Source organism: Leucopleurus acutus, assembly GCF_964270905.1.
Source record: "Leucopleurus acutus genome assembly, chromosome: 13".
Lineage (NCBI taxonomy): Eukaryota > Metazoa > Chordata > Mammalia > Artiodactyla > Delphinidae > Leucopleurus > Leucopleurus acutus.
Window position 1 is genome coordinate 21,221,680 of NC_139155.1, and position 16,405 is coordinate 21,238,084.

The window sequence follows — 16,405 nt, forward strand, 5'->3', positions numbered from 1 at the left end:
CTAACCACTTACACATACTGTGAGCGTTTGGGCAAGATTTAACCTCTTGGCGTTTTATTTTCTGCATCTGTAAGGATGTTGTCAGAACTAAATATGATAGAACATGCACAGTGCACAGAAGAGTGATGGGTGCACAGTGGGAGTGCTGAAATGTGAAGTGCTACCCTACACGAAGATGCTGTGCCGTGCTTAGGTTTTTTTAAATTTTAACACCAATCCTAAAATTTGATCATCTGAAAACTTAAAAGAAATCAAAGGTAATTTGGGCAAAAGTCATCATTTTACAGGTGAGGATGCTGAGAAGAGTTCAGTCACATGCCCAAAGCCACACAGGTGCTCAGAGTGACAGCATGGTGCTAGAATATTGGGCATCTGATTCCATTCTGGTTCTCTTCCAGCACACACTGAATGATGCTGACGGGAAAGCCCAGAGCATTACCAGCCATTACCACGATTCAGAGGAGAGAAATTCTCTCTCCATGGTGGGAGGGCCGTTCTCAGCAGGCCGCCTTCATCTGGATCTAAAAACTGGTCTGTGAATTTATGCCTCTTTTTCAGGCCTCCTGTTTTAGGTCACCCCTCTGCAGCCACGGAGAATTAAAGATACTTGATAGTGCTTGAAGCAAGCATTTTCTTCATGATTCATATCATCAATGATACAGATCATTTCCTGAAGATTCCTGCCCTCTTTATGGTACTATGTCATGGTCACAGCACCTACTCTATTGCCCCATTGGGCAGGCATGGAAACACACATGAAATTGAAAACATTTGTGTTCATGCTAAGAATTACCAGTTTTTACATTATAGACACCTCAAAGTGGAGAACAACATTTTGGGGTTAAATGGAATCTAAGGATGCAAAGACAATCCTTTAAGATTAAAATTTTGATCTAATCATCACTTTCGAGAATTGGTCATAGTTTATAGTTACTGCTAACCTCCACTGCAACCCCAAAACAAGAAGCTTTTATAAATGCTTCTGTGAGAAACTCTAAAAGGTTTAAGCTGATTGTTGAAAAACAAAAAGCCAATTATTTTGTAAGTACAGAAACAGTCTACAAAGGAAAGACTAGAGTCAGAGATAAAGATGTTTGAATTCCAACTCTGCCTGCCACTATATTGAGTGACCTTTTGTAAAACATTACCTTCTGCTTCCTCATTTGAAAATCTAGAAAGATAATCTGTAAAAGAGTGAAAGAACAGCTTGAGTCTTGAAAGTGGATGCTGTAAACTGAATTATGTCCTCTCCCACCCCCAAATTCATATGTTGAATTCCTAAAACCCAGTGTGACTGTATTTGGAGATATGGGCCTTTATAGAAGTAACTGAGGTTAAATGAGGTCATAAGGGTGGGGCCCTGATCCGATAGGATTAGTGTCCTTATAAGAAGAGACATGAGTGAGCTCATACTCTCTCCACCATGTGAGGACACAGCAAGAAGGCAGCTGTCTGCAAGCCAGGAAGAGAGCCCTCACCAGAAACCAACCCTGCCAGACTTTGATCTGAGACTTCCAGCCTCCAGAACTATGAGAAAATAAGTGTGTTACTTAATGCACCCAATCTATGGTGTTCTGTCTTGGCAGCCCGAGCTGACCAAGACAGTGGAGTTAGCACCATCCCCATGTTTCCTGAGATAAAGAACTGTCAGTATCATATATTCAGTGCTGTGGCTTCCCACTTATAACATGACCCTGGATTGAGAGCTGTTTGCTTTGTTCTCTAGAATATTCACAGAGTTGGGGAAAGAAAGCTTGATATTGGGAAAATATACACCCACTTTAGATACAGAAACTTTATAGATATATGTCAAAAGTGTGTGTGTGTGGCTGTGTATGTATATACGTTGCATGCAGTGATGGAGACACTTGGTGGTTCAAAACAGGTTTTGCAAGATGCTTGTCTGGGTTTGAATCATGGCCTTGCTACTTCCTAGCTGTGTGTCTACAGGCAAATCACTTAAACTCTCTGAGTTTCAGCTTCTGTATCACTAAAACAGAAACAATAATAGCAACTCTTTCACAGTATTGTTATGAGGATTAAATGAGTTAACACAAGTTAAGTTCTTAGAACAGCGACTGATGGTGAGAGCTCCATAAGGATTAATTCTACCATTACACACGCCCACCCAGACACAGACAAATTGACAGGGTTTTTACCAAAATATGGAAAATAAAAAAGGAAAAGTGTCTAAAGCAGAGGATTTCTCTATCTTTTCCACTCACTTCACATAACCCATACAATTTCCCTACCTTGCCTGAACCTCCAAAAGAGTAAATCTGTGGTTAATCTCTAAAATCCCATGACTACTTTAAAACTTATTGGCCACTTGTGCCTACAAGAGACCAGAAAAATAATTAAGATGTGGAACAAGAGATAAGCAAATGCTAGATATAATCAATTTACACTTACGTAAAGGGGAAAAGGAGTCCTATATAAATCATCTATTATTTTCATACTAGTACTACTATTACTCAGAAGAAAATATTTTCCCCAAATCACACGTGATTCAAATATAATTGACTTTTTCTTTTCACATTTATGTTCTTCAGGGCAGATATTAGATTCCAACGAAAAGTAATTGTGACAAGAGACCACAGAGATACTTTTTAAAAACAATCAAAACTTTTCTCACTTCCTCTCATATAAGTCAAACTCCATCTCCTGCTTTTCTATTTAGGATTCATCTTTGCAAGGTTAACTCTAACCCAGGGTGCTAAATTTTCTCTCTGAGGAAATTTTCTCTGAACAGAAATTCAGTGCTTGCCCTAAATGTAAGAGTGGGACCATTCTGCGTGGGAAGGGGGTATATTGGTCTAACAGAGAGCACAATAATGCATATTCCACTGATTTGCTATGTGCTGAGAGTGGGAACATTCAGAGCAGCTTTTTCCCACTACTTTCACCATTCTTAGAGAGATCTTTAAACTGGGTTATTTTTTGTGCACTTGGTCATCAACTCAGATGAATGATTTTGTTTACAAGGAGTTTTTAACTGCCAACAAATTTTATAGGCGTTCTTGTAAAAATGTAAAGATCTTACCTATAATCACTAAATTACATGTTGTCACTCCCTCTTAATTTTACAAGTAATTTGAGTTTGATGTAAAATTTAGAACCTATCAATTTGACCAACTCTATACCAGCGGTGATTAAATATGGGACCAACTAGTATAATATGTGACAGAATCCTTTTAAGTAATGTTAGATGAAGGAAAAGAACAATTTCCCAAATATATTAACACACTCAGGCACAGGCCATAATTCTTGGGAATTCCTTTTGTTGCCAGTAATTGATCTGATTTCACTGTCAATATGAAAATCTGAGTAAAATCCATGGAGAGTGTGTGACTGGAGAGACTGTACAAAAAATATATTTCTTGGTAGCTGAAAATATTATTAAGTAAAACAGTTAACTTAAAAAGTAATAGCAAAAAACAGTTAAAAGGAATCCAGAAACAACTGGAAACTCATTTATTGAGAAGCTTGGGCATGTTGTCACCCAAACGGCTAATAATGTAACTTTTTATCTGGTTCAGTTACTTAAAAAAAATGTTTGTGAGTTTTCTTTCTCTCTATGCATACTTTTTCTAAATGTAATTTCAAAAATTGGGAGTTACCTGCCTGTGGAAATTCCAAATTCACTTCAGTTAAGGAAACTATGTGATGTCGTTTTAATTATTTTTGAACTGAAATAATACATTCTGCTAATTAACTATTCCAGCTTGAATTTGTCTAGCACTAATATTTAATTTACCTAAGTGAATACACACTAACTGCCAATTATTTATCATCACTAGCTGCCAAATATTACTGTTCAGTAGATATTGGCCTTACGAAAATATTTTAAGTATAAGCAAGCAGGAACAGCTAGGTGATTAATGGAAACATGAACCCTGGGTGGACATTTCTGTGTATTGTATCATTTCTATTACTCCCTGTGTGACGCTCTAGCCATGTTCTCTTAAGCAGAGGGATGGTATATGGACCCAGAAATAAACTTGAACACAGGATCATTAAAGATAATACTACTCACGTAGACAACCTGCTACTGTTAGTGAAACTCAACATTCAGATGCTTAGTATCTGTCAATAGTTGGAAAGTATTCTTGTTGAAAAGCATGTTTTCCTGAAATCTACAACAGGAGGCCTTATGAGACATGATGCTGACAAGGAGGTTCTGTTGACAGGTGCCCAAAGCAGGAGACAACTATACAAGCTGTGGACTCTGAACAAATACTCATGACACTGACTATAACCAGCATTTCCAAACACTCCCTTCTTGGAAGAATATAACATCCTGAAAAAAATAAAACTCATAAGCTATTCTTTTTCTCCTTTAGCGTTCTACTAATTAACCTTAGTGGTAAAAGAATGGAATCCTAATAGATCAGTCTACAAATCATGGTGATAAATTCCTATCTACCTGAGAGCTGACGGATAACTCTGATTTACCTCCATTTTCCTTTGTGTAGAACCATCCCTGTTTCTCGACGCAAATCGGCTTTTAGCAAATGAATGGAAGGAGGATAACATACTGCAAGTCAAACTGGTACCTGATTCATGAAATGAAAGCTTTCTGGCTTCAAAATGAACAAAAGTAATGCCCTAAAGAAAAGTTGACCTAACTTTGTATTTATGTACTAAAAGAAGCTCATTGTAGAGGAAAAGCACACATGATTTATGAGTTTTCTCTGTCGAGCTATAGAACTTTAATCCAGAGTTCATGAAAGGGTGCAAGAGCAGCTTGAAAATTATGCTGAGCTTAATTATACTTAATGTGAATTATTCAGAAGTGCAGACAGAGACTAAAAATTTATTTCATACAAAGAAGCTTGACATTTTAATTGGTCCTTCAGAATGGAGACAAAACAATTTCCTCTCAAGAAAATTTACATCCTCCCTATCAGAACTGAAACCTCAGCCAGGCAGAACTTCATTAATAAGATTAATTATCACACTGGTGTCTGCTTCATCAGGTGTATGGCCCAGGTGAAAAGAGGAATAGAAAATAATGACTGACATTTCTAACAGATAAGATTGATTCAGGGAGGGAAAAATGACAGATTAAACCACCATACCTTGGTCATTAGCCATTTTGTCAGGGTGTTCCACTGTGGGGAAAGAGAAGTATTATTAGAGTTTGGTAGTTTCCATCAAGAAAGCTGACATTTCAAATCAACAGTTTTGTTAGCGAGTTCTCATATCAAGGCCAATGCCCTATTGAAAACAAATTGATAAGGAATTTGGTTAATTGTGATTATTTTGATTAAATTAGTCGTAGAAAGAAATGGAAAATAATTGTTTTGCTGTATAAATGTGTTCTAAAAGTGTTATTTGTAACATTCCTCTAAACATAAACTCAAAATGATCATGCAAGTTTAATTAATGATACAATTTACAGTAAAATAAAGTGCATGTCATTACCAAGTAATTATCACCCATATATTTTAAACAAGTTAAGGAAGCTATTTTCTTGTATTCATTTTAAATTTTTCAACAAGAAAAGTTTACCAATTCTCACATGAATAGGGTAAAATAAGAAAATATCGTAAAGTTTAATCTAAATTCTTTGATTTTAAACGTTGTGAAGAAAAGTCTTGAATTGTTCACAACTTGTCTAGATAAAGATGAAGCATTTGTGAAACATTACCTAGTTACATTTCTTGCTCTCACAAAATGAATAACCAGTTTCCTTTCAATTGCTCATTTGGAGTGAAACCTGATTTAGACATGAAGTCCTAAAAACCTGGATAGATGAAGATTGGCTCACTTTTCTCCTGCCTCCCCCCCACCCCCACCCCGCCCGCTTCTACTCTGTCATTAAGGGCTGTCAAGCAAGTTGAGGCTGAATGCTTTTTTTTGTGCATTCTTGGCAAACTTTCGGATTAGCTGTTACCAAATCTAGCTTTTGAATAGCTCAGTCACCAGAATTCAAAAGTCTACTATTTATTAGCATACTTTTCCTAGGAGAATTGAGAAATAGACTATCTAGTTATTCTAAGCCTCTTCTTTAGTATGTCCAAGCAAATGGGTAAAAATGTCAATCAGATACCTGTTTCTAATTTTTCGGCTGTTTGCCATCATGTTTTATTAAGTTTTTGGCCAGATATATGGGCATAATGTGGTAACATATTTAAGAGCCAATATCCTTTAAAATAACACACATCAGATGTTAAATATACATCTTTAAATATCAGCTATAGAACATCTGAATTATTTTCAATGGCTAAATAATAGAGGCTCTTGAAATCATTCATCCTCCAGAAAAATAATACTGTGCTGTAAAATGGAAAGGGCTTATATGCAGGTCATTATGAGGTAGTTACCATTCTTGGGTCTTAGTATTTTTCTTTATAAACATATAATTGTCCTTAAATTGAGCAGTAATTTTTACACTTGCAAGCATGTAAAGTTTTTCTAGTAATCATACCACAAGATATTTTTTTCATGTTGCTACCCTGTGTCCTTAAAAAAAAAAATTAATTTTGTTTGAGATTTTCTTTCTTGCCATATCAGAATTTCTTTTAATATATAAGGACAATAGTTCCTGAAAGGAAATATTTAAAGTTGGCAATAGTATGCTATCCACATAATACAATGCTTTTTAATTTTTATTCCCTTACATAAAAAGGCTAAAGTGTTTCATTATATTTTGAATAGAGCCCATATACATGAAATCCGTACAAAATTCCAAGAGTTGTAAATGAAAAAAAGTCAAGTTAAATATGTCCACTTTGCGCTGATGGCAGAAAATGTAATAATGTATCTTTCTTTGACATGTTGGCTTTCAGCATAAAAAGATAAATTTTAATTAATTAATTAATTTTATCTTTTCTTTTCGTTTCCAATTTTTTCCCAATTATTTAAGAAATAATTGACGTACATCACTGTACAAGTTTAAGATACACAACATGGTGATTTGATTTACACATATTGGGAAATGATGACCACAACAGCTTTAGTCAACATCTTCATCTCATATAGGTACAGTAAAAAGAAAGGAAAAAATTGTCTTCATCATAACTCTTGGGATCTACCCTTTTATAAATATCTTGAAATATCAAATATCTTGAACGTTTGTATCTTTTGATTACCTTCCTCGAATTCCTCCTCTCATCACCTCCTACCTTTGGTAACCATAAATCTGATCTTTTTCTGTAAGTTTGGTGTTTATCTGTTTGTTTCGGTCCCATATATAAGTGAGATCATATAGTATTTGTCTTTCTCTCTCTGACTTATTTCACTTAGCATAACACCTTCAAGGTCCATCCATATTGTCACAAACGGTAGGATTTCCCTGTTTGTTTGTTTGGTTTTTTTTGCGGTACGCGGGCCTCTCACTGTTGTGGCCTCTCCCGTTGCAGAGCACAGGCTCGGGACGCGCAGGGTCAGCGGCCATGGCTCACGGGCCCAGCCGCTCCGCGGCATGTGGGACCTTCCCAGACCGGGGCACAAACCCTTGTCCCCTGCATGGGCAAGCGGACTCCCAACCACTGTGCCACCAGGGAAGCCCAGGATTTCCCTGTTTTTTTATGGCTGAATAATATTCCATTATGTACATATAATTATATATAACTTTATTATATATATATAATGGAATATATATACATATATCACAACTTCTTTATCCATCTGTGGACATTTACACTCTTTCCATGTCCTGGCTGTTGCACATAATACTGCTCTGAACATTGGGATGCAGATATCTTATAGGGTTAGTGTTTTTGTTTCCTTTGGATGTATTCCCAGAAGTGGAATTGCTAGATCATATGATATTTCTATTTTTAATTTTTTGAGGAACCTCCATACTGTTTTCCATAGTGGCTGCACCAACTTACATTCCCCAAACGGTGCACGAGGGTTCCCTTTTCTCCACAGCCAAGCCAGCATTTGTTGTCTCTTGTCTTTTGGATGATGTCCATTCTAACAGGCTTGAGGTGATATCTCATTCTGGTTTTAATTTGCATTTTAATTTCTTTTGAATGTCCACTGTAGTCACGTGCCAACAGAGATGGTTTAAGGCAATTCCTAACACAGACTCCAACATTATTTTATAACAACTCCATAGGAAAAAACCCCGAAATGACAGGAAATGATTCAAACCTTTCAGAGTCCTGAAAAGGATGGGATCAGAGAGGGGCCCCACTCCTTTCACATTCCGTGCTTGAATTCGAAAGTAATACATAGTGTCAAGGTTGAGATCCATGATTTGATGTGTAAGCCGATCACCACTGATTGTTTCCATAACCCAGTCATCAATTGGAATGTTCTTGTCCAAGGTATAAAACAAGATGTAAGCTGCATGAATAAATGAACACAACGTTGATTACTGTACTGACTACATGCTACACTTCTGCTTCCAAACATCCATGTGTCCCAAGTATAATTTTTAAGGATTATCATATATCCACAATCTATAAAGCACAGTAGTTTGGCAAGTAATGATGTTTTTTTGTATTGCAAAGCTTAGAAAATGAATTGCTTCAATGTACAAAATCTAAAAGTGGAGTAAGCCATTAGAAATAAAAATATCTGCCATATTTAAAAAATGTGAGGTTTCTGCTGCCTGTAAACCCTGATTATTGGTTTGCGCTAATATATAGGCATGATGAAAAACATAAAAGACAGATAACCAGTCTGTATCATTTTCACTGTATCCAATAATCAAGATAAGTAATGTTTATTTTGGCTAGTGTTTAAATAATAAAAATAGATTGAAAAGTATAAAATGCCCTATATTTTTAAAGTGTTATAAAAATAAATGATCTTATTGGGTTACTGTAATAACTCTGTGACGTTGGTAGGGGTACTGTTGCTGTCTTTTCATAGATGATGAAGTTGAGCATGACCCAAGCTCAGTGATAAAAGGGCTAGGATAACATCCTCTGCTACCATACCAAACATCCAACACCATTTCCCCCCGTCCATCCCACCTAGGCAAAAATAAACAAACAAACAAAGAAAAAGTATTTCTGGATAACTGTAGGTTATCTAGTTAGTATCTCAAATATTAAAAAATCCATCATTTGATAGTATCATTCATCCTCTGTGTTAGGGGATGAATAATTGTACTGTATTCAGTGGTGATAGTCTAATATGCACCCAAACAGATCCAGGTATCCCTGTAAAATATTCATATTCTAACATTATATTTAGCTAATATTTAAGCTAGCTTTTATCTAAAAGCGTTAATTCATCACTTTATATTACACTACATATTATATCAGACGATAGTGTAATATAAACTGTAAAATAACTCATTGCAGGTGTCTTTGCTACATGAATGTGGTGTCAGCCTCTACTTCTATCAAATTTCTGCAATGGTATCCGCATCAGATAGGCCGCAAATGTCCCTAGGTCTATTCTTACGCATTGAATACCTTCTTTGTAAATAATACTTTTTAAAAAGAATTGTCTTCCTTTGATTCCCCTAGCCCTTCCTTTTGAGTCCCGCTTGTCCCATCTGGACTGGGGACCTTCACGCATAGATATTTCAGTGGTCATGTCACAGGTTCTTTGACTCAGATTCACTTGCTTTCCAAAATAACCATGCGTATTACCTACATCTCAGCACAACTCTTAATTCCACGAGGACTGATTTCCATACTATCCTTATTCCTATTTCCCTCTTACTCCTCACACCTTTCCTTACTTTTTCCATCCAGCTCCTACCTGGCCATCCAGGTCTAGTTTAAGCTACATCTAACATATGAAACGTTCCTCTATAGTGAGCTCTCCTTTCTGTACACTTTGTAACCCACTTCAATAAAGTATAAGAGTACTTATACAATTTTGTATCATTTTCACTTAATCCCATAGTGATTTACAGAATTATGCCTGGGTTTGGAGGATGCATTATACACAGTGAACTGGAGATTTTTTCCTTGTGATTCTGTAGGATTAAGCAATGCCACAAACTCCAACACCCAGAAGTCCCTTTGTCTTAAATTCAGATCAATGCTGAAAACTTGCATCGATTTTGCTTTGGCTTTCACCTTTTCCCAACTTCATTGTTTTTCAAATCTGCCTAATCATAAGAATTACCTGGGGACTAGGTATAAGTTGGAAAACATAGAGCCCAAGAAAGGGCATTTTGATTCAATAGGCATGGCAGACAAGTCTTGGATAGCCCCTCAATTATCCCTGCCTCCTGGCAGTTACAGCTTTGTGTAGTCTTTTCTCTCTGAGTGTACATGGGACCTAAGTCTTGCTTTTAACCAACAGAATATGGCAAATGTGATGGACTGTCACCTCCATGATTATGTGACATAAGTTATAACTTCTGTCTTGCTAGCAGACTCTATAGACTCTCTCCTTCGTTCGCTTTGATGAAATAAGTTGCCAGATGGAGAAGACCATGTGGCAAGGAACTAAGGCTGGGCTCTGATCAACAGCCAGTAAGGAACTGAGTCCTGCCAACAACTACATAAACTTAGAAGCAAATATTTTCCCAGGTAAGCCTCAAATGAGATATCAGCCGAAGCTAACACCTTCATTGCCAGCTTGTAGGAGACCCTAAAGCAGATTACCCAGCTAAATTGTTCTTGGATTCCTGACTGACAGAAACAGTGAGATAGCAAATGGGTGTTATTTTAAGCTGCTAAATTTGTGGTGATATTGTTACACAGCAGTAGCTAACAGGTTAATGGTAACCCCAGTAAACTGCACCCCAGTTGATTTCTGTGTTCCAGTAAAGTCAGGAATCACTGCTCTAGTTGATGATGTGAGTTCTGCATATTTTGTGGTATATTTGTTGAGATGTTGATGCTGCAGATATGAATATGTAAGATGTGGAGAGCTCAGGGGAAAATAAAAGACTAATCAAGATAAAGAAGTCTACAAAATTTATAAAGTCTATATGGCTCCTCCCTCTGGCTGATATTAAAATTGGAAGACTATAATTCAAAAGGAATTATAAAATATCATAGGATAAAGGAGTTGTTTCTGACTCATAGATGTCCATTCTTTGATAACTCAGCCCCTGAGATCAACATCAGTACAACCTCCTAATATTCTCTGAGCCAGAAAAGTCTCCATTCTTGTACCCAAAGAACCATATCTACTGAAAAGAAGACCCCGGCACTAGTTATATTGTTCTAGCTTTTATTATGTGCATGTCTTATCTCTTCAAAAGAATAAAAATATTCCTTTAGTTCAGGAGCTATATCTTATATTACTTCTTATTCGTCAAAGAAAACTAATAAAATAGTCTTCACACAATAGGTATTGAAACTCACTTATTGAATAAAATCTCCTAGCCTGTAAGTATATAAGTTTTGAATTCATGACATTTAAGGAAATTGTTGAAGTTTTCATGGGCTGTTGTAAGTACATGATGAACTTGAAAGTTTGGATAATTGTGCTCCCATCTCAAGTCAGCTACACCTACTCCTGATTTTCTCCATTTACCAAATGAGAATATAGTATTTGTCTTCATGTAATTTTTTTCTATGTGAAGAGTATTCACTGAAGCATTTAAAAGTGACAGTTCTGGCATCAGGTAAGTAAAGTTGAAAGTGCAGGTTCTGACTCCAAATTGTATTTGAGCAATTTCCTGAAATTTATTTTAAAAAGCCTGTCATTGGTTGTAAATTTGAAAACTGAGTTGGAGAATAGAAACAAGAGTACATCACTCAAAACTCTAAAATCTAGCCTTAGAAAAACCATACAACTTCATTTGGATATGTGAGTTTGGCATGTTTTGAGGCTATTAAATCCATTGTTGAAGTCTCACCTTATAGATTTCCATTTAACCACATAGATTGGGACACATTGATAGGTTTCTCACTATCGTTCTGTATCTATATATTCATTCCTTTGTGTCCAATTCCCTGTCATTCTCCATCCTTTCATCTTACATTTTTTCCACTTTATTTTTATCTCTTACCCACCACCCTGGGCAATAATAAAGTATCAGTATTATATTCTGTCATAGGTTGTAAGACCTTTGGGGATTATTAATTTACCTGGGCATTCCTACATTGAAATATCATTTGTGTAAATACTTAAAAAACGTAGCATCATATACATCTTTCATTTTGACGCTACTTATACAAATAGGTAGTTGTAATTCCAGAAGCAAAGTGTCAGAAAGTAGTCACCTCCACCTCTCTTCTCTCTTCTGTCCTTTTCCATACTTCCTCCCACTCATCGGTGATTCCCTTCCGCGGATCAGGTAGGTGGATAAGTACTGGGAAGACTGAGATACATGATGTGGCCCCTCTCAGCAAGGAGCTCAGCCCAGTGAGGGCTTCTCATCTTTAAAGAACTGATTCTGATAATCATATATATAGGTCGATATATAAAAAAGGAGGACCTGTTTTCTCCTTTTTTTGTGGTCAAAAATTATAGGTTATGGATTCAGGGAGGCCTGACCTCAAATCATAGTGCTATCATTTACTAGCTTTGCAACCCTGAGCGACTTGAATAATCCAAGTATGTCTTAATTTTCTTAACTGAAAACAAGTTGCTGTGAGATAATGCATTTTAAAAACTTAATATATGAGTGTATTTCTATTACATTATCTTTTACGTAGTAACTACCTAGTAAATGCTAAGGCTTTTATTTATTTATATTAATAAAGCGTAAGAAATATCTTGTTTAGAAGCTAGAACTACATTTTCAAGTCAAACAATATATTTAATATCAATTTAATGATTATTCTGCTCAACAAGTGTTTATTAATTATCTATTAAGTGTCAAAGATATTGTTACTGGGGAGAAAGCATTGAACAAAATCTGAACCCTGCTCTCCTGCTGCTTTCAGCCTTGTACTATAAGCATTTAGATTTTCTCTTATGATAATATGGAAAGGGGATGGACAGGAAGAAGTCAAGATGACTAAGTTTCCAACTTTTGCTGCTGGGTGAACTGTGGAGGCTTCTAAAAAGATGAGAGTAAGAATGTTTAGACACATGACTCCAGTGTGAGTGCCCAGCTGGGTTCACAATCCCAATGGGCTAACAACCTATTCCAGAATATAATAGTGCATTGTTTGGCCATTTGTGGTAGGTGATAGAGCAAAGAATGGAAGAATGGGAGAGAGGGGGATTGGGGAATAGAACGAGGTGACACTAAGTCAGACAAGTGGAAATGTACAATATGAGGGATATGTGTATTTAGAATTCCTTGGAGGGAGACATAGATTCCAGAGACATGAGATCATGTTCACTGAAGTCCTGGCTATAGTGCAGATACTTTTTCAGAGAAAGTAATGAAGGGAATGAAAAGATCTGCATTCTGGGAAGTAACACTTATGGAACAGGTGGAAGAAAAGTATGCTTAGGAGACTGAGAAGTTATAGCCTGGAAGTGGGAAGAAAAGTGGTTAGATGATTTTACAAAAGTCAAGAGAGAGGAGAATTTCAAGGAAGAGGAATTGGACTAGAGTATCGAATGACACGGAAAAAGAGGGTACAACCTTAGTCATTGGATGGTATTGATAAGGAAACAATCTTTGAGGCTCTAACTCTTTTATCTGCACAGGTCCTTGATCTCAAATAATGTTAGATGTTGCATTTATTTAGATCAGTGTTTCACAAATCTAACTGTACGTTAAAATCACTTGGGGAGCTTTTACGAAGTACCACTCTCAATCCCTCCTCAGATAAATTAAATCATAAATCAGTTGAGCATCATTGATTTGGACCAGTAGAATACTGATAAGAAGAGAAAAACGCAGTGCAACAGTTAAGACTAGGAGCCTGAGTTTTACATCCCAGCTCTGCTACTTCTTCGTTATTTGACTTTGGGAAAGTTATTTACACTGGAAGGCCCTCAACTCTTTATTTCAAAATGAAATAATAGGAATATATGATCGCTTATAAGACAAAAATGCTTAGCAGAATGCCAAGCATGTAGTAAATGCTTAATTCATTTTGAACCATTTTCTTCTGAAAATGTCAGTCTAAATTCCTAAGATGCCAGTTTATAATCAAGGAATTTAGGCACTGGAATTACCTGGATCTCCTCTTTCATCCTCTTTTTTGTTTAATCTTCTGGAAATATATATATATACACACACACACATATATATTTATATATATACATTTATAAATATATATATTTATAAATTGATGATCTGGTTCTGTGCAGAGTACAATAGTGAACCCTTGTCCTAGAATGAATTTCAACTGGGAATAATAATCTAAATTATTTCAGGGCTCACCGGGTATCAGGGACTTTTCTCAGTCCTTTATTATAACAATTCTACAAAAGAAGTTCTAAAGTAAGACTCAGGGAGGTTAAATAACTTGCTCAGATATCTCCGTCAGAAGCTTGGGCTCATAACCACCCTGTTCTCCTGCTGTGCACATACAGGGATTTAGGAAAACAAAGAAATACAAAAGTAAGATGGGAGTATATCCCTCCACACAGGCACACGTGTGCTCTGACACACTGGAAAACAACTCACATCTTCCGTTGTCCTTTCACAAGAAACTGAGTGTGGAAAATCTGGGCTCTCAGCCTATCGGTCTGGTATTTTGAATATTTTATCATCCTACTTTTTGAAGTGATTTGAATGAAAGAATCAAAATATGCATAGAACAGAAGTTGTTTTAAGTGTTGTTTAAAGTTGTTTCAACGGTTTTTAGTGTTTGCTCCCTGTTGAATTGAGTCAAAATATCTCAACTTGATAATCACAACTTGGTTTTAATAAATGAAGCAGTCTTTAAAGGTGAAAAGTATTTCATCCCATACTTTTACTACGCCATTGTACAAGAATGGATTTTTAGTATTGAGAACTATGGAACGTACACCTCTAAATAAAATATGTGGACACAATTTCTTATACATGCACTGTGACATTGGCAGACAGAATTTTATTGCTCAGATTAATTGGCATTTCCTAATATGGGACAGACTTCCACTTTTTCCAACTGAAAAGGAAAATTAAGCTTTTTTTTCAGAGTTGAAAACACATTCTGGGGCCCTGAACCAAGATGGCGGAGCAGAAGGATGTGCTCTCACTCCCTCTTGCGAGAACACCAGAATCACAACTAGCTGCTGGACAATCATCGACAGGAAGACACTTGAACTCACAACAAAGATACCCTACATCCAAAGACAAAGGAGAAGCCACAATGAGATGGTAAGAGGGGCGCAATCACAGTAAAATCAAATCCCATAACTGCTGGGTGGGTGACTCACAGCCTGGAGAACACTTATACCACAGAAGTCCACCCACTGGAGTGAAGGTTCTGAGCCCAACGTCACGCTTCCCAACCTGGGGATCCGGTAACAGCAGGAAGAATTCCTAGAGCATCAGACTTTGAAGCCTAGTGGGATTTGATTGCAGGACTTCGACAGGACTGGGGGAAACAGAGACTCCACTCTTGGAGGGCACACACAAAGTAGTGTGCGCATCGGGACCCAGGGGAAGGAGCAGTGACCCAAGGGGAAACTGAGGCAGACCTGGTTCAGTGTTGCAGGGTCTCCTACAGAGCAGGGGGCTGGCTACGGCTCACCGTGGGGACAAGGACACTGGCAGCAGAAGTTCTGGGAAGTACACCTTAGTGTGAACCCTCCCAGAGTCTGTCATTAGCCCCACTGAAGAGCCCAGGTAGGCTCTAGTGTTGGATTGCCTCAGGCCAAACAACCAACAGGGAGGGAACCCAGCCCCACCCATCAACAGTGAAGCAGATTAAAGTTTTACTGAGCTCTGCCCACCAGAGCAAGAGTCAGCTCTACCCACCACGAGTCCCTCTCATCAGGAAACTTGCACAAGCCACTTAGATAGCCCCATCCACCAGAGGGCAGACAGCAGAAGCAAGAAGAAGTACAATCCTGCATCCTGTGGAACAAAAACCACATTCACTGAAAGACAGACAAGATGAAAAGGCAGAGGGCTATGTACAAAATGAAGGAACAAGATAAAACCCCAGAAAAACAACTAAATGAAGTGGAGATAGGTAACCTTCCAGAAAAAGAATTCAGAATAATGATAGTGAAGATGATCCAGGACCTTGGAAAAAGAATGGAGGCAAAGATCGAGAAGATGCAAGAAGTGCTTAACAAAGGCCTAGAAGAATTAAATAACAAACAAACAGAGATGAACAATACAATAACTGAAATGAAAACTACACTAGAAGGAATCAATAGCAGAATAACCGAGGCAGAAGAACGGCTAAGTGACCTGGAAGACAGAATGGTGGAATTCACTGCTGCGGAACAGAATAAAGAAAAAAGAATGAAAAGAAATGAAGACAGCCTAAGAGACATCTGGGACAACATTAAACACAACACTATTCATATTATAGGGGTCCCGGAAGGAGAAGAGAGAGAGAAAGGACCAGAGAAAACATTTGAAGACATTATAGTCAAAAACTTCCCTAACATGGGAAAGGAAATAGCCATCCAAGTCCAGGAAGTGCAGCGAGTCCCATACAGGATAAACCCAAGG

General features: G+C 37.2%; 1 protein-coding gene across 1 annotated transcript in view; it reads right to left on the reverse strand.

Moving 5' to 3' along the window:
- Nucleotides 1-16,405, reverse strand: part of DCC (DCC netrin 1 receptor) — a gene marked incomplete at both ends in the record, with an annotated part of 1,161,813 nt that overhangs the window by 114,304 nt on the left and 1,031,104 nt on the right. Inside the window, 2 exons of the mRNA XM_082853095.1 lie at nucleotides 5,082-5,114; nucleotides 8,107-8,301. Of these exons, the coding sequence (XP_082709221.1) occupies nucleotides 5,082-5,114; nucleotides 8,107-8,301 (228 nt within the window). The remainder of the gene's footprint in view (nucleotides 1-5,081; nucleotides 5,115-8,106; nucleotides 8,302-16,405) is intronic.